The sequence below is a fragment of the Ylistrum balloti genome, unplaced genomic scaffold (genome assembly GCF_031769215.1).
Source record: "Ylistrum balloti isolate Yb309-2 unplaced genomic scaffold, AGI_CSIRO_Ybal_v1 Utg369736, whole genome shotgun sequence".
NCBI classification, from domain to species: Eukaryota; Metazoa; Mollusca; class Bivalvia; order Pectinida; family Pectinidae; genus Ylistrum; species Ylistrum balloti.
The window spans coordinates 139695-161481 of NW_026781948.1; the positions used below are offsets into that span (position 1 = coordinate 139695).

The following is a 21787-nucleotide window of genomic DNA, read 5'->3' on the forward strand; positions in this document are numbered from 1 at the left end:
CCTGTGAAGTGGTAGCTAGTATTAATTATTGGCCAAAGGTAACTAGGAGTATGTAAAGGTCATGTGAAGAATCCCTTCAACACTTGTCATGCTTTAAATTCATAGAAAATATTACAATATTGCATAACACTTCATAAAAGAATGTTAAATCATCTGATTAACTTCTAATGAGCAGGAAATATACATTTTATTCATATGAGATCTCTTAGTGTGAGATTCCCAAATGCATTTCCCTCTAAAGCAAGGTCATTATTTTGACGACGGTGTTCCATCTTCTTGCGACTTTTAGTCTGCCTCAGTGCTAGGTGTTCACCAAACTGTCGCCTGGGGTTGCGTGGAGGGCGCCCCCTTGTGACAGCATCTACTGGAGATTGACCATCTGGACTGTTGCCGACATACAAGTCTTTGTAATGCTGTAAATATAGAATAAAACATCAGGTGTGATCTATAGAGTGTGTAGGAGTTCAAACAGGTCCTGACACTTCTTAATTAGATCTAACAAAAGTTTCATTAAATATCTTGAACATAATTACAAGCATCTTATTTTAAAAGTTGTCCAGCATAACTTTTGGCCTTGACAGATAATCATCAAGATGTAATCAAGTGTACTACCTGATTGTGTGATGTTGTGGTGTCAAAAGTTTGTTAAAAACTTAATTGTATACATCTTTATTCATATTGGATCAGTGGTGATCTCTGACCTTGAACCTTGACCAATGACCATCGAAGTTTTAGCAGATGGAGAACATAATGGTGTGATGTTGTGGTATGAAAATAACTAAATAATTATGTACATATGTTAGTGAGACAGTTTGTATAAGAGCTATCTGTGTAATACATGCAGTAATCTGAGACATTTTACACTTAAATATATGTATGATAGAATTATAGATGTAGGATCATACAATAAATGGAAGGTGATGTGTTCACAATAAAGGTTTGGTCCAAAGCTATTGATGTAGGTAGTCATAATGGCAGGCTTCCTGACCTGTGCCATCAATCTATGTGTATCTTATACCTGCAGTCTTTTCCTGATTGCTGACTCTTCTTCTGTAATGGTGGAACTAGTTGAAGCAGACTCCACTCTATCTCGGCTCCGGGAACGGTTACTTCGATTACTTCCTGTGGCAGCACTGTGTCCTCGATCTTCTGAGATAAAGCTCAACATGTATTCTATGTCTGAACAGCACAGGAGCAAAAGAAAAGATAAAAGAAAGAAGAAAAGCATGCAGTTAGACTACAATACAAAGCACCATGCAGTTAGACTACAATACAAAGCACCATGCAGTTAGGCTACAATACAAAGCACCATGCAGTTAGACTATGATACAAAGCACCATGCAGTTAGGCTACAACACAAAGCACCATGCAGTTAGGCTACAACACAAAGCACCTTGCAGTTAGGCTACAATACTAAGCATCATGCAGTTAGGCTATGATATAAAGCACCATGCAGTTAGGCTATGATACAAAGCACCATGCAGTTAGGCTATGATATAAAGCACCATGCAGTTAGGCTATGATACAAAGCACCATGCAGTTAGACTATGATACAAAGCACCATACAGTTAGACTACAATACAAAGCACCATGCAGTTAGACTACAAAACAAAGCACCATGCAGTTAGACTACAATACAAAGCACCATGCAGTTAGGCTATGATACAAAGCACCATGCAGTTAGACTATGATACAAAGCACCATGCAGTTAGACTACGATACCAAAGCATCATGCAGTTAGGCTACAATACAAAGCACCATGCAGTTAGGCTACAACACAAAGCACCATGCAGTTAGGCTATGATATAAAGCACCATGCAGTTAGGCTACAATACAAAGCACTATGCAGTTAGGCTATGATATAAAGCACCATGCAGTTAGGCTATGATATAAAGCACCATGCAGTTAGGCTATGATATAAAGCACCATGCAGTTAGGCTATGATACAAAGCACCATGCAGTTAGACTATGATACAAAGCACCATACAGTTAGACTACAATACAAAGCACCATGCAGTTAGACTACAAAACAAAGCACCATGCAGTTAGACTACAATACAAAGCACCATGCAGTTAGGCTATGATACAAAGCACCATGCAGTTAGACTATGATACAAAGCACCATGCAGTTAGACTACGATACCAAAGCATCATGCAGTTAGGCTACAATACAAAGCACCATACAGTTAGACTACAATACAAAGCACCATGCAGTTAGACTACAAAACAAAGCACCATGCAGTTAGACTACAATACAAAGCACCATGCAGTTAGGCTATGATACAAAGCACCATGCAGTTAGACTATGATACAAAGCACCATGCAGTTAGACTACGATACCAAAGCATCATGCAGTTAGGCTACAATACAAAGCACCATGCAGTTAGGCTACAACACAAAGCACCATGCAGTTAGGCTATGATATAAAGCACCATGCAGTTAGGCTACAATACAAAGCACTATGCAGTTAGGCTATGATATAAAGCACCATGCAGTTAGGCTATGATATAAAGCACCATGCAGTTAGGCTATGATATAAAGCACCATGCAGTTAGGCTATGATACAAAGCACCATGCAGTTAGACTATGATACAAAGCACCATACAGTTAGACTACAATACAAAGCACCATGCAGTTAGACTACAAAACAAAGCACCATGCAGTTAGACTACAATACAAAGCACCATGCAGTTAGGCTATGATACAAAGCACCATGCAGTTAGACTATGATACAAAGCACCATGCAGTTAGACTACGATACCAAAGCATCATGCAGTTAGGCTACAATACAAAGCACCATGCAGTTAGGCTATGATACAAAGCACCATGCAGTTAGACTATGATACAAAGCACCATGCAGTTAGGCTAAAATACAAAGCACCATGCAGTTAGGCTATGATACAAAGCACCATGCAGTTAGACTATGATACAAAGCACCATGCAGTTAGACTACAATACAAAGCACCATGCAGTTAGACTACAATACAAAGCACCATGCAGTTAGACTACATTACAAAGCACCATGCAGTTAGACTACAATACAAAGCACCATGCAGTTAGACTACAATACAAAGCACAATGCAGTTAGGCTACAATACAAAGCACCATGCAGTTAGGCTATGATACAAAGCACCATGCAGTTAAGACTTAAATCATGTAGTTTTATTATTTATTTAGCAACATGTAACACAAAGAAATAAAGCACCTTGAGATTACATTAAGATATAGGATACAAGATACAAGTAGACTAAGGTAAAAAAACTCAACAAAATTTGACTAAAATAAAAAAAAAGCTATATAAAAGATGTGGAGATCCAGAATTAAACAGGATACAATACAATAGTAAAGTACAGATATATACTGTATATTTCTACTGAGGGTTGTCCTTCATTTCATCCACTAAGACATTTGCCAAACCATGTGACAATTTTGCTTTTCTGATCAATGTTTGATTAGAGTGGCTACTACAAGGGATTAGTTATGATGAATCAGTATATCAGTAACCATCAAATCTGTCAGCTTTTTGCTTGGGATGGACGTACAGTCACACAGAATACTTTAAATCTTCTCTTTACTACATGTGCACAGAGGTTTAAAAAAACTTAGCACATATAGGATTCCAGACTGATATAAGATATTGTTTCAATTTTCTTCAATTTAATCTGACAATCCAAGTGTCTATATAAACCTATGGAAAAAATTCAAACTAGGTATTTTACACAATTAATGAGTTTGCGATCAATAACTGACAAACAAATTAATATTAGTTTCAGAAATGTGTCAAAGTTTTTTTGATAGAGACTAGCTAAAAGGAAAAAAAAAACAATTAGACTTTATCAAATAATGTATAAGTTCCACTTTTCCATGCCATTTTAAAAGTCATTTCTCTCCCCTGAGTGTGTATTCAGACATAACTAACTGTAGTACATTTTTCTGTATTGATTTAACTAACATACAGAAGTAAGATAGCCTACCTGCTTGTCTGCCCCTACTTCTTATGCTCGTCTGACCTTCACTGACCTCACTTCCTCCTACAGTTTCACCATAAGGGGTTACTGCACCATTTGTCAAGGACCTCTGAGACCCAGTGCATGATCTGATTTCAGGTGTTGACCTTACAGAGGTCGTGACGACAGTGTCTGTCTGTGCCTCCATCTCAGGCTGTCTATTTGTATGTCTGTATCTGTGTTGATTCAGACTGATTGAACTGTTGAGGGAAGCTGTCTCCTGATCACACTCTCCAATAGTTGGGTAGTCTGGTGTCTCGTGTTCCTGTTCAGACTCAATCAGGGGAGGTAAATCTCGCACAAACGGTGATCTCATGTCCGTGCTACTGAGCATAGAGGTACGCATACAATGAACTCGCTGAGGTGTGGATGGATTAATGTCGCCCAGGATCTCGTCCTCATCTGGTGTGTGCAGCATGGCGAGGTGATTCATGATAGTTCTCTGAGTTGGGGTCATAGGACCTAGCACATCATCAATATGCTGCTCTTGTGGTACGACTGGCATTGAATGAATGTCAAACTGAGCACCATTTATTTCTTGTTGTGTCCTGCTTTCCTTCTGCTTTGGCCTTTGACTTCTAACTGCAAGCTTTTTGTTGAGGGTTGAGCGACGAGCCTGAGCACGTCCGAGTAGTCGGTTGCCAGGGAGATCTTCAACTGGAGTTGTTTCACTGCCACCAGAGGCCCCTTCAGAACTGTAAGGTTTTTATTATGAAATACAGTTAACTCTATATACAGCTTCTCTCTCAAGAAGACAATCATCTAGATTACAGATGACAAGTTATAAATAAATCAAATTTTAAAAAAAAATTACAGTTAGATAATCTTCTAAGATAATTTCACTATCCCAGTCTGGCCTTACCTCCTAATATTACATCCCAGTCTGGCCTTCCCTCCTAATATTACATTCCAGTCTGGCCTTCCCTCCTAATATTACATCCCAGTCTGGCCTTACCTCCTAATATTACATCCCAGTCTGGCCTAACCTCCTAATATTACATCCCAGTCTGGCCTTACCTCCTAATATTACATCCCAGTCTGGCCTTCCCTCCTAATATTACATCCCAGTCTGGCCTTCCCTCCTAATATTACATCCCAGTCTGGCCTTCCCTCCTAATATTACATCCCAGTCTGGCCTTCCCTCCTAATATTACATCCCAGTCTGGCCTTACCTCCTAATATTACATCCCAGTCTGGCCTTCCCTCCTAATATTACATCCCAGTCTGGCCTTACCTCCTAATATTACATCCCAGTCTGGCCTTACCTCCTAATATTACATCCCAGTCTGGCCTTACCTCCTAATATTACATCCCAGTCTGGCCTTACCTCCTAATATTACATCCCAGTCTGGCCTTACCTCCTAATATTACATCCCAGTCTGGCCTTACCTCCTAATATTACATCCCAGTCTGGCCTTACCTCCTAATATTACATCCCAGTCTGGCCTTACCTCCTAATATTACATCCCAGTCTGGCCTTACCTCCTAATATTACATCCCAGTCTGGCCTTACCTCCTAATATTACATCCCCTCTGGCCTTCCCTCCTAATATTACATCCCAGTCTGGCCTTACCTCCTAATATTACATCCCAGTCTGGCCTTACCTCCTAATATTACATCCCAGTCTGGCCTTCCCTCCTAATATTACATCCCCTCTGGCCTTCCCTCCTAATATTACATCCCAGTCTGGCCTTACCTCCTAATATTACATCCCAGTCTGGCCTTCCCTCCTAATATTACATCCCAGTCTGGCCTTACCTCCTAATATTACATCCCCTCTGGCCTTACCTCCTAATATTACATCCCCTCTGGCCTTTCCTCCTAATATTACATCCCAGTCTGGCCTTACCTCCTAATATTACATCCCCTCTGGCCTTACCTCCTAATATTACATCCCCTCTGGCCTTTCCTCCTAATATTACATCCCCTCTGGCCTTACCTCCTAATATTACATCCCCTCTGGCCTTTCCTCCTAATATTACATCCCAGTCTGGCCTTACCTCCTAATATTACATCCCAGTCTGGCCTTACCTCCTAATATTACATCCCCTCTACCCTTCCCTCCTAATATTACATCCCCTCTGGCCTTCCCTCCTAATATTACATCCCCTCTGGCCTTCCCTCCTAATATTACATCCCCTCTGACCTTCCCTCCTAATATTACATCCCCTCTGGCCTTCCCTCCTAATCTTACATCTCCTCTGGCCTTCCCTCCTAATATTACATCCCCTCTGGCCTTCCCTCCTAATATTACATCCCCTCTGGCCTTACCTCCTAATAATACATCCCCTCTGACCATTATTCGAGCCCTGTTATAGATCACCACCATCTCTCCTTCAAAATCACCACTTATCTGAGTCTCCCTCCTGATATCAACGTCACTCTAACATTCCATCCCAGTATCTCTACTTTTCTGATCTTTCATTCCATAACACTGAGTACTGCCTTCACTCCCGGTATTTATTATAACTGTAACTGCCTTTGAACTTTCATCCCTAAACACTGAGGACTGCCTTCACTCCCGGTATTTATTATAACTGTAACTGCCTTTGAACTTTCATCCCTAAACATCGAGGACTGATTTCACTCCCAGTATTTATTATAACCGTAACTGCTTTAATATTTCATCCCATAACACAGAGGACTGATTTCACTCCCAGTATTTATTATAACCGTAACTGCTTTAATATTTCATCCCATAACACAGAGGACTGATTTCACTCCCAGTATTTATTATCACCGTAACTGCTGTTGCCTTTAGTTTGTACCTGTTACCAAAGCTGACACCACTTAATGTAAAGCTTGATCTAAGAGGGATGACGTTTTTGCTGTCGGAGCTGGAACCACGACTTTGTTTAAGCTGGGGCTGTGTACCAGGAAGTCGTCTTCCAAAACCTCTAAGAGCACTTTCACGAGCAGCTGTTTCTTCTGTCTGCCTAACAATTCCAATTCCTGGCACCTCCAGGACCAATTCCTTTCTGGATGTCTGACCATTTTCCTTTGCTTGTCTAGGTGCTCTATAAAGAATCAGAGAATTCTAAGCTATAAATATATGAAACTTTAAACTGGGATGGCACCTTAAAACCTTTATCTAAATCTATCATAAGGTCACTGTAATTAAAAGAAACTGAATTACCTTAGGTCAGTATCTACTGTCAAGAAATTAATAGAAACTGAATTACCTTAGGTCAGTATCTACTGTCAACAAATCAATAGAAACTGAGTTACCTTAGGTCAGTATCAAGTATCTACTGTCAACAAATCAATAGAAACTGAATTACCTTAGGTCAGTACTTACTGTCAACAAATCAATAGAAACTGAGTTACCTTAGGTCAGTATCTACTGTCAACAAATCAGTAGAAACTGAGTTACCTTAGGTCAGTACTTACTGTCAACAAATCAACAGAAACTGAGTTACCTTAGGTCAGTATCTACTGTCAACAAATCAATAGAAACTGAGTTACCTTAGGTCAGTATCTACTGTCAACAAATCAATAGAAACTGAATTACCTTAGGTCAGTACTTACTGTCAACAAATCAATAGAAACTGAATTACCTTAGGTCAGTATCTACTGTCAACAAATCAATAGAAACTGAATTACCTTAGGTCAGTATCGAGTATCTGCTGTCAACAAATCAATAGAAACTGAGTTACCTTAGGTCAGTACTTACTGTCAACAAATCAGTAGAAACTGAATTACCTTAGGTCAGTACTTACTATCAACAAATCAATAGAAACTGAGTTACCTTAGATCAGTATCTAATGTCAACAAATCAATAGAAACTGAGTTACCTTAGGTCAGTATCTACTTTCAACAAATCAATAGATACTGAGTTACCTTAGGTCAGTATCTACTGTCAACAAATCAATAGAAACTGAGTTACCTTAGGTCAGTATCTACTGAACAAATCAATAGAAACTTAGGTCTTACTGTCAACAAATCAATAACTGAGTTACCTTAGGTCAGTATCTACTGTCAACAAATCAATAGAAACTGAATTACCTTAGTTACTGTCAACAAATCAATAGAAACTGAGTTACCAGTCACTTACTGTCAAAAAATCAATCAACAAATCAACAAATCAATAGTCAACAAATCAATAGAAACTGAGTTACCTTAGGTCAGTACTTACTGTCAACAAATCAATAGAAACTGAGTTACCAAATCAATAGAAACTGAGTTACCTTAGGTCAGTATCTTACTGTCAACAAATCAATAGAAACTGAGTATTACCTTAGAAACTGAGTTACCTTAGGTCAGTACTTACTGTCAACAAATCAATAGAAACTGAATTACCTTAGGTCAGTATCTACTGTCAACAAATCAATAGAAACTGAGTTATCTTAGGTCAGTATCTACTGTCAACAAATCAATAGAAACTGAATTACCTTAGGTCAGTATCTACTGTCAACAAATCAGTAGAAACTGAGTTCAATAGACTGTCAACAAATCTGAGTTACCTTAGGTCAGTACTTACTGTCAACAAATCAATAGAAACTGAGTTACCTTAGGTCAGTATCTACTGTCAACAAATCAATAGAAACTGAGTTATCTTAGGTCAGTACTTACTGTCAACAAATCAATAGAAACTGAGTTACCTTAGGTCAGTATCTACTGTCAACAAATCAATAGAAACTGAGTTACCTTAGGTCAGTACTTACTGTCAACAAATCAATAGAAACTGAGTTACCTTAGGTCAGTATCTACTGTCAACAAATCAATAGAAACTGAATTACCTTAGGTCAGTATCGTTACCTTAGGTCAGTATCTACTGTCAACAAATCAATAGAAACTGAGTTACCTTAGGTCAGTACTTACTGTCAACAAATCAGTAGAAACTGAATTACCTTAGGTCAGTACTTACTATCAACAAATCAATAGAAACTGAGTTACCTTAGGTCAGTACTTACTGTCAACAAATCAGTAGAAACTGAATTACCTTAGGTCAGTACTTACTGTCAACAAATCAATAGAAACTGAGTTACCTTAGATCAGTATCAAATGTCAACAAATCAATAGAAACTGAATTACCTTAGGTCAGTACTTACTGTCAACAAATCAATAGAAACTGAGTTACCTTAGGTCAGTCAACAAATCAATAGAAACTGAGTTACCTTAGGTCAGTATCTACTGTCAACAAATCAATAGAAACTGAGTTACCTTAGGTCAGTACTTACTGTCAACAAATCAATAGAAACTGAATTACCTTAGGTCAGTATCTACTGTCAACAAATCAATAGAAACTGAGTTACCTTAGGTCAGTACTTACTGTCAACAAATCAATAGAAACTGAGTTACCTTAGGTCAGTATCTACTGTCAACAAATCAATAGAAACTGAATTACCTTAGGTCAGTACTTACTGTCAACAAATCAATAGAAACTGAGTTACCTTAGGTCAGTATCTACTGTCAACAAATCAATACAAACTGAGTTACCTTAGGTCATCACTTACTGTCAAAAAATCAATAGAAACTGAATTACCTTAGGTCAGTATCTACTGTCAACAAATCAATAGAAACTGAGTTACCTTAGGTCAGTACTTACTGTCAACAAATCAATAGAAACTGAGTTACCTTAGGTCAGTATCTACTGTCAACAAATCAATAGAAACTGAGTTACCTTAGGTCAGTATTTAAAGTCAACAAATCAATAGAAACTGAGTTACCTTAGGTCAGTATCTACTGTCAACAAATCAATAGAAACGGAGTTTCCTTAGGTCAGTACTTACTATCAACAAATCAATAGAAACTGAGTTACCTTAGGTCAGTATTTACTGTCAACAAATCAATAGAAACTGAGTTACCTTAGGTCAGTACTTACTGTCAACAAATCAATAGAAACTGAGTTACCTTAGGTCAGTATCTACTGTCAACAAATCAATAGAAACTGAATTACCTTAGGTCAGTATCTACTGTCAACAAATCAATAGAAACTGAATTACCTTAGGTCAGTATCTACTGTCAACAAATCAATAGAAACTGAGTTACCTTAGGTCAGTATCTACTGTCAACAAATCAGTAGAAACTGACTTAGGTCAGTATCTACTGTCAACAAATCAATAGAAACTGAGTTACCTTAGGTCAGAACTTACTGTCAACAAATCAATAGAAACTGAGTTACCTTAGGTCAGTATCTACTGTCAACAAATCAGTAGAAACTGAGTTACCTTTGGTCAGTATCGAGTATCTACTGTCAACAAATCAATAGAAACTGAGTTACCTTAGATCAGTATCAAATGTCAACAAATCAATAGAAACTGAATTACCTTAGGTCAGTATCTACTGTCAACAAATCAATAGAAACTGAGTTACCTTAGGTCAGTATCGAGTATCTACTGTCAACAAATCAATAGAAACTGAGTTACCTTAGGTCAGTACTTACTGTCAACAAATCAATAGAAACTGAATTACCTTAGGTCAGTACTTACTGTCAACAAATCAATAGAAACTGAGTTACCTTAGGTCAGTATCTACTGTCAACAAATCAATAGAAACTGAATTACCTTAGGTCAGTACTTACAGTCAACAAATCAATAGAAACTGAGTTACCTTAGGTCAGTATCTACTGTCAACAAATCAATAGAAACTGAGTTACCTTAGGTCAGTACTTACTGTCAACAAATCAATAGAAACTGAATTACCTTAGGTCAGTATCTACTGTCAACAAATCAATAGAAACTGAGTTACCTTAGGTCAGTATCTACTGTCAACAAATCAGTAGAAACTGAGTTATCTTAGGTCAGTATCTACTGTCAACAAATCAATAGAAACTGAGTTACCTTAGGTCAGTATCGAGTATCTACTGTCAACAAATCAATAGAAAACAAATCAATAGAAACTGAATTACCTTAGGTCAGTACTTACTGTCAACAAATCAATAGAAACTGAATTACCTGAGGTCAGTATCTACTGTCAACAAATCAATACAAACTGAGTTATCTTAGGTCATCACTTACTGTCAAAAAATCAATAGAAACTGAATTACCTTAGGTCAGTATCTACTGTCAACAAATCAATAGAAACGGAGTTTCCTTAGGTCAGTACTTACTGTCAACAAATCAATAGAAACTGAGTTACCTTAGGTCAGTATCTACTGTCAACAAATCAATAGAAACTGAGTTACCTTAGGTCAGTATTTACAGTCAACAAATCAATAGAAACTGAGTTACCTTAGGTCAGTATCTACTGTCAACAAATCAATAGAAACGGAGTTTCCTTAGGTCAGTACTTACTATCAACAAATCAATAGAAACTGAGTTACCTTAGGTCAGTATTTACAGTCAACAAATCAATAGAAACTGAGTTACCTTAGGTCAGTACTTACTGTCAACAAATCAATAGAAACTGAGTTACCTTAGGTCAGTATCTACTGTCAACAAATCAATAGAAACTGAATTACCTTAGGTCAGTACTTACAGTCAACAAATCAATAGAAACTGAGTTACCTTAGGTCAGTATCTACTGTCAACAAATCAATAGAAACTGAGTTACCTTAGGTCAGTACTTACTGTCAACAAATCAATAGAAACTGAATTACCTTAGGTCAGTATCTACTGTCAACAAATCAATAGAAACTGAGTTACCTTAGGTCAGTATCTACTGTCAACAAATCAGTAGAAACTGAGTTATCTTAGGTCAGTATCTACTGTCAACAAATCAATAGAAACTGAGTTACCTTAGGTCAGAACTTACTGTCAACAAATCAATAGAAACTGAGTTACCTTAGGTCAGTATCTACTGTCAACAAATCAGTAGAAACTGAGTTACCTTTGGTCAGTATCGAGTATCTACTGTCAACAAATCAATAGAAACTGAGTTACTTTAGGTCAGTATCTACTGTCAACAAATCAATAGAAACTGAATTACCTTAGGTCAGTATCTACTGTCAACAAATCAATAGAAACTGAGTTACCTTAGGTCAGTATCTACTGTCAACAAATCAATAGAAACTGAATTACCTTAGGTCAGTACTTACTGTCAACAAATCAATAGAAACTGAGTTACCTTTGGTCAGTATCGAGTATCTACTGTCAACAAATCAATAGAAACTGAATTACCTTAGGTCAGTACTTACTGTCAACAAATCAATAGAAACTGAGTTACCTTAGTTCAGTATCTACTGTCAACAAATCAATAGAAACTGAGTTACCGTAGGTCAGTACTTACTGTCAACAAATCAGTAGAAACTGAGTTACCTTAGGTCAGTATCTACTGTCAACAAATCAATAGAAACTGAGTTACCTTAGGTCAGTACTTACTATCAACAAATCAATAGAAACTGAGTTACCTTAGGTCAGTACTTACTGTCAACAAATCAATAGAAACTGAGTTACCTTAGGTCAGTACTTACTGTCAACAAATCAGTAGAAACTGAGTTACCTTAGGTCAGTATCTACAGTCAACAAATCAGTAGAAACTGAGTTACCTTAGGTCAGTACTTACTGTCAACAAATCAATAGAAACTGAGTTACCTTAGGTCAGTATCTACTGTCAACAAGTCAATAGAAACTGAGTTACCTTAGGTCAGTATCGAGTATCTACTGTCAACAAATCAATAGAAACTGAGTTACCTTAGGTCAGTACTTACTATCAACAAATCAATAGAAACTGAGTTACCTTAGGTCAGTACTTACTGTCAACAAATCAATAGAAACTGAGTTACCTTAGGTCAGTACTTACTGTCAACAAATCAGTAGAAACTGAGTTACCTTAGGTCAGTATCTACAGTCAACAAATCAGTAGAAACTGAGTTACCTTAGGTCAGTACTTACTGTCAACAAATCAATAGAAACTGAGTTACCTTAGGTCAGTATCGAGTATCTACTGTCAACAAATCAATAGAAACTGAATTACCTTAGGTCAGTACTTACTGTCAACAAATCAATAGAAACTGAGTTACCTTAGGTCAGTATCTACTGTCAACAAATCAATAGAAACTGAGTTACCTTAGGTCAGTACTTACTGTCAACAAATCAATAGAAACTGAGTTACCTTAGGTCAGTACTTATTGTCAACAAACCAATAGAAACTGAGTTACCTTAGGTCAGTACTTACTGTTAACAAATCAATAGAAACTGAGTTACCTTAGGTCAGTATCTACTGTCAACAAATCAGTAGAAACTGAGTTACCTTAGGTCAGTATCTACTGTCAACAAATCAATAGAAACTGAGTTACCTTAGGTTAGTATCTACTGTCAACAAATCAATAGAAACTGAGTTACCTTAGGTCAGTACTTACTGTCAACAAATCAATAGAAACTGAGTTACCTTAGGTCAGTACTTACTGTCAACAAATCAATAGAAACTGAGTTACATTAGGTCAGTACTTACTGTCAACAAATCAATAGAAACTGAATTACCTTAGGTCAGTACTTACTGTCAACAAATCAATAGAAACTGAATTACCTTAGGTCAGTACTTACTGTCAACAAATCAATAGAAACTGAATTACCTTAGGTCAGTTTCTACTGTCAACAAATCAATAGAAACTGAGTTACCTTAGGTCAGTACTTACTGTCAACAAATCAGTAGAAACTGAGTTACCTTAGGTCAGTATCTACTGTCAACAAATCAGTAGAAACTGAGTCACCGTAGGTCAGTACTTACTGTCAACAAATCAGTAGAAACTGAGTTACCTTAGGTCAGTATCTACTGTCAACAAATCAATAGAAACTGAGTTACCTTAGGTCAGTACTTACTGTCAACAAATCAATAGAAACTGAGTGACCTTAGGTCAGTACTTACTGTCAACAAATCAATAGAAACTGAATTACCTTAGGTCAGTATCGAGTATCTACTGTCAACAAATCAATAGAAACTGAATTACCTTAGGTCAGTACTTACTGTCAACAAATCAATAGAAACTGAGTTACCTTAGGTCAGTATCTACTGTCAAAAAATCAATAGAAACTGAGTTACCTTAGGTCAGTATCTATTGTCAACAAATCAGTAGAAACTGAGTTACCTTAGGTCAGTATCTACTGTCAACAAATCAATAGAAACTGAATTACCTTAGGTCAGTATCTACTGTCAACAAATCAATAGAAACTGAGTTACCTTAGGTCAGTATCGAGTATCTACTGTCAACAAATCAATAGAAACTGAATTACCTTAGGTCAGTACTTACTGTCAACAAATCAATAGAAACTGAGTTACCTTAGGTCAGTATCTACTGTCAAAAAATCAATAGAAACTGAGTTACCTTAGGTCAGTATCTATTGTCAACAAATCAGTAGAAACTGAGTTACCTTAGGTCAGTATCTACTGTCAACAAATCAATAGAAACTGAATTACCTTAGGTCAGTATCTACTGTCAACAAATCAATAGAAACTGAGTTACCTTAGGTCAGTATCTACTGTCAACAAATCAATAGAAACTGAATTACCTTAGGTCAGTATCGAGTATCTACTGTCAACAAATCAATAGAAACTGAATTACCTTAGGTCAGTACTTACTGTCAACAAATCAATAGAAACTGAGTTACCTTAGGTCAGTATCTACTGTCAACAAATCAATAGAAACTGAGTTACCTTAGGTCAGTATCTATTGTCAACAAATCAGTAGAAACTGAGTTACCTTAGGTCAGTATCTACTGTCAACAAATCAATAGAAACTGAGTTACCTTAGGTCAGAATCTACTGTCAACAAATCAATAGAAACTGAGTTACCTTAGGTCAGTATCTACTGTCAACAAATCAGTAGAAACTGAATTACCTTAGGTCTGTACTTACTGTCAAAAAATCAATAGAAACTGAGTTACCTTAGGTCAGTATCTACTTTCAACAAATCAAACCTCAGTGCTGTGTTACAAAGTAATGGGTATAGAGGTACCTGGTACGCTGTTCTGTATCATCTATCTGATCCGAGTGGGGATCCCACACACTATGGCCATCAACTGGACATGTTGAGTGAGAGTGGAGGAGCCAGTTATCTATACAGTCTCTGTGGAACTGAAATTACAAATTATTGTATTTTTTATTATCATGAAGATTATAGTTATATTCACACTTCATATTTCTATCTTGACTCTAGGACAAAGACCTGGCATTAAGTTTCTACCTTGTGTTTACAGCGAGGCAGCTTCCTGACAAACTGTCCAACTTGGTATCCACGGAGACACACTCTGCACTGCATCCCTGGAGCGAGGAGGGGGCCATTTTCTCGTACTTTCTCAAGAGGAAATGAATTCACCACACTTTCTGGAATGTCACTCTGTTGGGTTGAAGTGTTACTGTAGGCCGAAACATAGAATTTGTGTTAGAATTAATTGCTACAGTTGGACAATGGATATCAGTTCTCACACCACAAAAAACCTGAAGAGTACCAAATGATAAAGTAGCACACTGTGGAAACCAATCTATATTCCTGTAAACAAAGTTGTTCTACATGGTTTCATATATTCTGTTGTATCATTTACCTGTCAAGCTGCATGAGAAGGTCATAGTCATTTTCCGAGATTTCACGGTTCGCTAGACTTTCGGCTACAGCCTGCGGAAGTACTGCTCCATACATCCTTTGTGCAGCTTTCCAATGCTGGTTACGCTTCTGTAGACAAAACAAATTAATAATTATGCAATAGATATACTTAAAAATGTTTACAATTACCAACAATTTTTTATTCAATATAGTTGACAACATAATGAATATAAATGATTGAACTTGACAAATGTATGACTTCTCACCATTTTACTTGGCCCATTGTCTAACATTAAAGAATGTACAATGTACAAACTGCATTTGCATTTTCTTAATATAAAATATTCACTTTGATCAAGTGAATGGCAAATTATTGTTCTTTTCAATCTAGAATTGAATGTCATATCATTAATCTAGTTCATTTAATATGTATGATTACCCAGTTGTTCTTGTTAATCCTTTTTCACAGCTATCAATTTTTGTGTTTTACGTGTCTAGACTATTTCATAGTGATACACTTTCTGTGAACCTTACAGTCAATCATTAATATGTTGGGAAGTGAGCATGTTTGTGGCAATTCACTTTTGAGATTTTTCTGATACTTGAATGTCACAAAAATAAATCACTCACAAATATATGTTAATTTAGACAGAGTTTGTTATATTTTGTCAGGTCATTTGTATATATTTATACATTTGATTAGTTACAGATGATTTCAGAATCAAGCTTTAGGTTATTAACATTAGTTAAACATATTCCATCTTAAATGAACAAGAGAATACTCACATGACGATACTCAAATGGGTGTTGAGTATGAGTAGCAGTGTTGAAGCAGGTCTGGCACAGATGGAAGTTGGTGCACACACGACACCTGTTGTAAATATATACAGTGTACATTGGAATAACACAAGACACCTATCATACACAATATACATGTACTAGTAATAGCACAAGACACCTATCATACACAATATACATGTACTAGTAATAACACAAGACACCTATCATACACAATATACATGTACTAGTAATAACACAAGACACCTATCATACACAATATACATGTACTAGTAATAACACAAGACACCTATCATACACAATATACATGTACTAGTAATAGCACAAGCCACCTATCATACACATATACATGTACTAGTAATAACACAAGACACCTATCATACACATATACATGTACTAGTAATAACACAAGACACCTATCATACACAATATACATGTACTAGTAATAGCACAAGACACCTATCATACACAATATACATGTACTAGTAATAACACAAGACACCTATCATACACAATATACATGTACTAGTAATAACACAAGACACCTATCATACACAATATACATGTACTAGTAATAACACAAGACACCTATCATACACAATATACATGTACTAGTAATAACACAAGACACCTATCATACACAATATACATGTACTAGTAATAACACAAGACACCTATCATACACAATATACATGTACTAGTAATAACACAAGACACCTATCATACACAATATACATGTACTAGTAATAACACAAGACACCTATCATACACAATATACATGTACTAGTAATAACACAAGACACCTATCATACACATATACATATACTAGTAATAACACAAGACACCTATCATACACAATTCATGTTGTAAAGAGACAGATCTGAAGCTACAAGATTGTAATGGTTAGATTTGCTGTTTAATTTATCCCAATAATCAAACATATTACATTAAAAAGCTGGAAATGTTGACTAAGAAATCAAAGACAAAAACTAGATTTTCTGAGAGTAGTGTGCAAGGATTGCATTTTGTTATAGTGTAGATTTACACCAGAAACAGGAAATATATATAAGAAGGCACAATAACCTGTAGCATTTTCCTTCTATTGGTGATATATGGCAACTCTGACAATCAGTTCCAAGATGGCGATCCATTCTGCCACCCTGAGGAGCCCCTATGGCATTCCGACTTTCCTGCTTGAGCAGCTCAAAGGGTCCAAAATCCTCACGACAAAATGGGCATTTGATGACTGTATCGCCAGAAGACTTCTGGTGATCTGCCCAAACCTTCATACATTTGATATGAATGCTGTTTCCACATCCAAATCTGTGCAGATAGAATTTGAATTTAATTACATGCACATATAATTATCTTCTAATCAACAGACCATGTTCCCCCCAACAAAGACACAGCATCAGTAGATATAACAAATGTTTACTCTCATTCATCACATCTTCACAGTTTTATTAGGTGATTAAAGCCAGGATTTTTGTGTTTTACCTGGCAATTTTAGAATTAGACAATGAATGGACATTACATGTGTGTAGATTACAATGTGACATCACAATGGAGACCGTAGATATAAAGTAATGAGGATTTCAGGTGTGACATAGAGAAGTATGTTTCATGCATTTTCTAATCATGTGGTAAAAAAAGATCTAAGATTTATTTCCATTTCATGTCTGCTTTGTTAAACTTGTTATATTGTTTTCATTTTAACATGTCAAAGGCCTGTGTAGCAAAACGAAAGGTTTTTAGACTTATTCTATAAATCACATATGAAATGGAAACTCCTGCTAGGTCCTATATACATCACAAATACTGTAAATGTTCAAGCATAAAGTTTAAGATGTATCAGCCGTTAACTGTTAACTTGTGCTACAACCTCGACCCAAATAACCAAATCACCTACATACACAATGCACTCAGGATACACAAGTCTAGAAATCAAGTTTATACCATTTTAATCAGTTGTTTATTCATATGATATTCTTACAATTCTATCCTGAAGTAATGATCTAGAAAGAATGGTAATAAGTACATTATTGCTATAAACTCTCAGTTACTAGATAATTGTACTAGTTGAGGTTATTATCCATGATAGGACAAGTTTATACTACAGCAAGCAATCCCTTTACAGTCATTCTACAGGACAGTCCTTATTGAGTTAAAATCTGTGACATTCAATGTCAGATTATTATTAACACAAATTAGTACTCCATTATCCTAATCTAGAAAAAAAGGCAAATCAGAAGGTTGGATAAATAACCCAACCCTTAATTCTCATTCATAGTTATCATAGAATCACATACATGACTTCAGTATTCAAGACAATTTCCACTCACTTGCAGTATGTCACAGGAAGGTGCTTTGACAGGAGCTCATCTTGGCAAATAGGGCAAACATCATCATCCCCAATTGGCCGTTGCTGTAGGGCTTCCCTCCCACTCTCTTTACCCTCACTGTTACCTGACTGAGCCCTCTGCCATCGTGGCCCTTGGGGTTGTTGTCGCTGTTGCTTTGCAGCAAAGCCATGTAGAATGCCATTGATTTCTCTCTCCACTAGACCAAGCTGCCATGTTACTGAGACCAACAGAAAATACTAATGATATAACTACGCCATGGAAAACTTGATGGGAGAATTACAAAAATATTATGATTCAAAAGTCAGAAATTTTTTGCAATCATATTTTTACTTATAACTGAACATGAATTCTGTGAGTATGATTGTATAGAATATCTTTACAAACAAAGCAGAAATTTTCTATAAATTTACAGCATTGCAATTTACTTACACCTGCCTTGCAAACGGATAGGCTTCTCGAATACAATGCACCACCAAAATATCCATGTTTTTTTCCTAACAGAACCAATTACATATGAAGGGATGTTATTTATGTATCTCAATTGGTAATACCTATTACCAGTATATCATATTTATATTCCATTTTAATCTGCCCAATGCTCTCCACAGATGTTAGAGCCTCTGGTATTTTGGGTTACAGAATTATGAGTTTACTATCAGGTGGTACATAATGTAAATACATTTTAAACATTGGCTTATCACATCTAACATTTGTTGTTAAAGTGCTGTTTCTGGTTGAAAACTGACCACTTTGACATCTCTAATAATTGTAGAATTTATTCATTATCACACACCAATCCTAAAATCATGCTTACTGGAATCATTTTGTGGCACCCTGAACTTCTTGAGCAGCAGCCAGCATATGTGTTTACACAGATCTCTGTCCTTCTTAAACTGAGGACAGGTACATGTGTGGGGGTCCCCCAGGTAGGCCTGCAACCAATAACGGTCAGTTCTTAACAGTTTCTCTAAGAAAATTATCATTTTTAACTTTTTTGAGATTTTGATGATGACTTATTTGTAAAATTCTGTATGACTACTTTAACCTGAAAACTCTTATGAGTTAAAAAGAGAATTTAGTAAAAGTTAAATTCTGAATTGAAAAAAACTTTTATGGTTACATCTTCATCCTTTCTGACACTTTTTTATGCTCAGCTTGACACCATCATTGCTTTCTTTGGTTAGAGATGGAACCAAAGCTGTAGTAATTGAGCAGTGAATTTATACCATGGTAGATCCTTGCCTGGATCATCTAAGGTTAGCAAGGAATTGATGAATGGTTGAATCAGAATGATAGAATCTTTGACTCTGTTTAAGGTGAAATAGGGGGATCTCAACCAGAGGGGGAGATTATTATGTTGTCAAACACTAGGCTTCCCCTGAGGGTTGAGATCCCCCTATCTCACCCTAAAGAGGGTGAATGATTGTTTTTCTCTTACCCAGTTTTCCTTGTCCAAGTGCAAGATGAAGCATATTGTGTGTAATCAAAAGACATGTGGACGGCATATGAACAGTGACGACTTCTGTACCACAGTCGTTTCACACAATGTGATTAAATGTTACACATAATATAATTCTACTGAACGAGTCAATAAATGTCAAATAAAATTATACTCTTGGTATTTTACATATATTTCTGATAATAAGTTGTGATGATAACATAGGATTTTCCATTTTGTGGATAACACAAGATTTCTGTAGCAGATGAAAAAAGTATATGTCTGTGACCTCATAGAAGTGGTTCTACTAGTGGGTTATGTCAGTGGTGTCACTTCAATTTTTCTAGTGTATAAAGAGCATGTGTACCCTGTTTCAGTGTGAGACAAGAAAACCTCACACTGAGAAAAAGCATGGATTGATACATCCAGGGTAAGTGTAAATGTGAATCAATCAAAACAGAATTGGGATTACCTATCTACATTTTACTTGATTCATTCATTTCACCTTATCTGTATGTGTTTGGCTTCATCAGGACAACTTTCTTTACATACTAAAACTGCAGTCACATTTACATCATCTCATTATGCAGAGATCAACAATATATTACACATATGACTAAAGATTTCTTCTAACACAACAAAATGTATTGTTGAATATTGTAGAAACTATTAACAGTGTCCTGGTACTTAATGGGAAGAATGTTCTGATCAACATATCTAACCTATTATGACAAGTAATTAACACAACATGAATTTGATAGATTAGCTTGATTTCCACCCATTTGATATTTGTGAAAGTGGTAAATGTTTACTTCGCTAACTAGTCTGAAGGGGTTCCAACTATCTATCCATAATTGTGTTTTTGTCTTGGTCACAGTCAAAAGTCTATCAAGCACAACCAAGACAAACAGAAAATCACAGAAAGATAGCTAGAACACTTTGAATATTGGTTAGCATATCTCTCCTGTAATAAGTCCAGGGGTTAACACATCTCTGATTTAAATAGGAGGATTGATATTATTACTTGACAAATAACTATATTTGTCGCTATTAATGTAGAAATACAAAGATAAAAGACAAGGGCCGACTGCCTGATTATGCAATGTACCCGATTATTGTCATATGGTACCATACCTTGTAGGGTTTTGACTCGCCTTCCTCCTGTAGCAGAAAGCCAGTTGGGCCAGTCTCTCGCAGGATGTACATGGTGGCATTGAGAGCTTCAGTCTGGCGCCAGTTGACTAGATCATTACATGTTCGTCGCCATGCCACACTTCGCGACATCCTGCCTGGAACATTTCCACATAAAATTACAATTAAACCAGCATATTAAAAAGTTTGGACTGTCAAACTCTGTAAGTATTGTTAAAATCTGAACTAATTCAAACCTAACATATATGTTAATAATTTGAAACTAATGCCAAAAATTGCAATTATTGATATCTCTCATAAAAAAATTACAGTTTTACTCAGAATGTCTACATTAAATGTGAGAAAATCCCAATGCACTCACAATTAGCTAGGCAGTGCTTATTTCATATGTTGGATGGTGAGTGAATTCTAGTCATTTTGGTACCAAGTTGGTTCAGCATCCAGTTGTTTCGATACTTACAAATGTCATTTTGGGAACATCGTTTACACAGCAAGAGTGTTATTTTGAATGAACAGTTTTTAGTAATGGAAAGAGTAATATTTGTTCATGACAACACACCTTAAAAATCCTAATTAAATGCATAAATCAAACTATTTTGAATGTGCCAA

At 36.3% G+C, this 21787-nt stretch overlaps 1 protein-coding gene across 1 annotated transcript; it reads right to left on the reverse strand.

The window, feature by feature from the left end:
- Window positions 1-191: 191 nt before the first annotated feature.
- Window positions 192-21310, reverse strand: LOC132543037 (uncharacterized). Its single transcript, XM_060206493.1, has 12 exons — window positions 21161-21310; window positions 19403-19520; window positions 18568-18805; window positions 17309-17548; window positions 16214-16298; window positions 15429-15556; window positions 15071-15242; window positions 14843-14961; window positions 6777-7025; window positions 3975-4702; window positions 1019-1179; window positions 192-413 (listed from the first exon to the last, which is right to left on the reverse strand). The coding sequence occupies exons 1-12, from the start codon at window positions 21308-21310 to the stop codon at window positions 192-194; spliced, it is 2610 nt and encodes an 869-aa protein (XP_060062476.1).
- Between the last annotated feature and the right edge of the window lie 477 nt (window positions 21311-21787).

Bases quoted from the DNA above. Each gene is read 5' to 3' on its own strand.
- LOC132543037 (XM_060206493.1), bottom strand. From the start codon at position 21,310: ATGTCGCGAAGTGTGGCATGGCGACGAACATGTAATGATCTAGTCAAC. The intron at 17,549-18,567 runs GTGAGTGGAAAT...CTATCTGCACAG, and splicing joins CTTCCTGTGACATACTGCAA to ATTTGGATGTGGAAACAGCA. The intron at 1,180-3,974 runs GTAGGCTATCTT...TGTGCTGTTCAG, and splicing joins AAGTAGGGGCAGACAAGCAG to ACATAGAATACATGTTGAGC.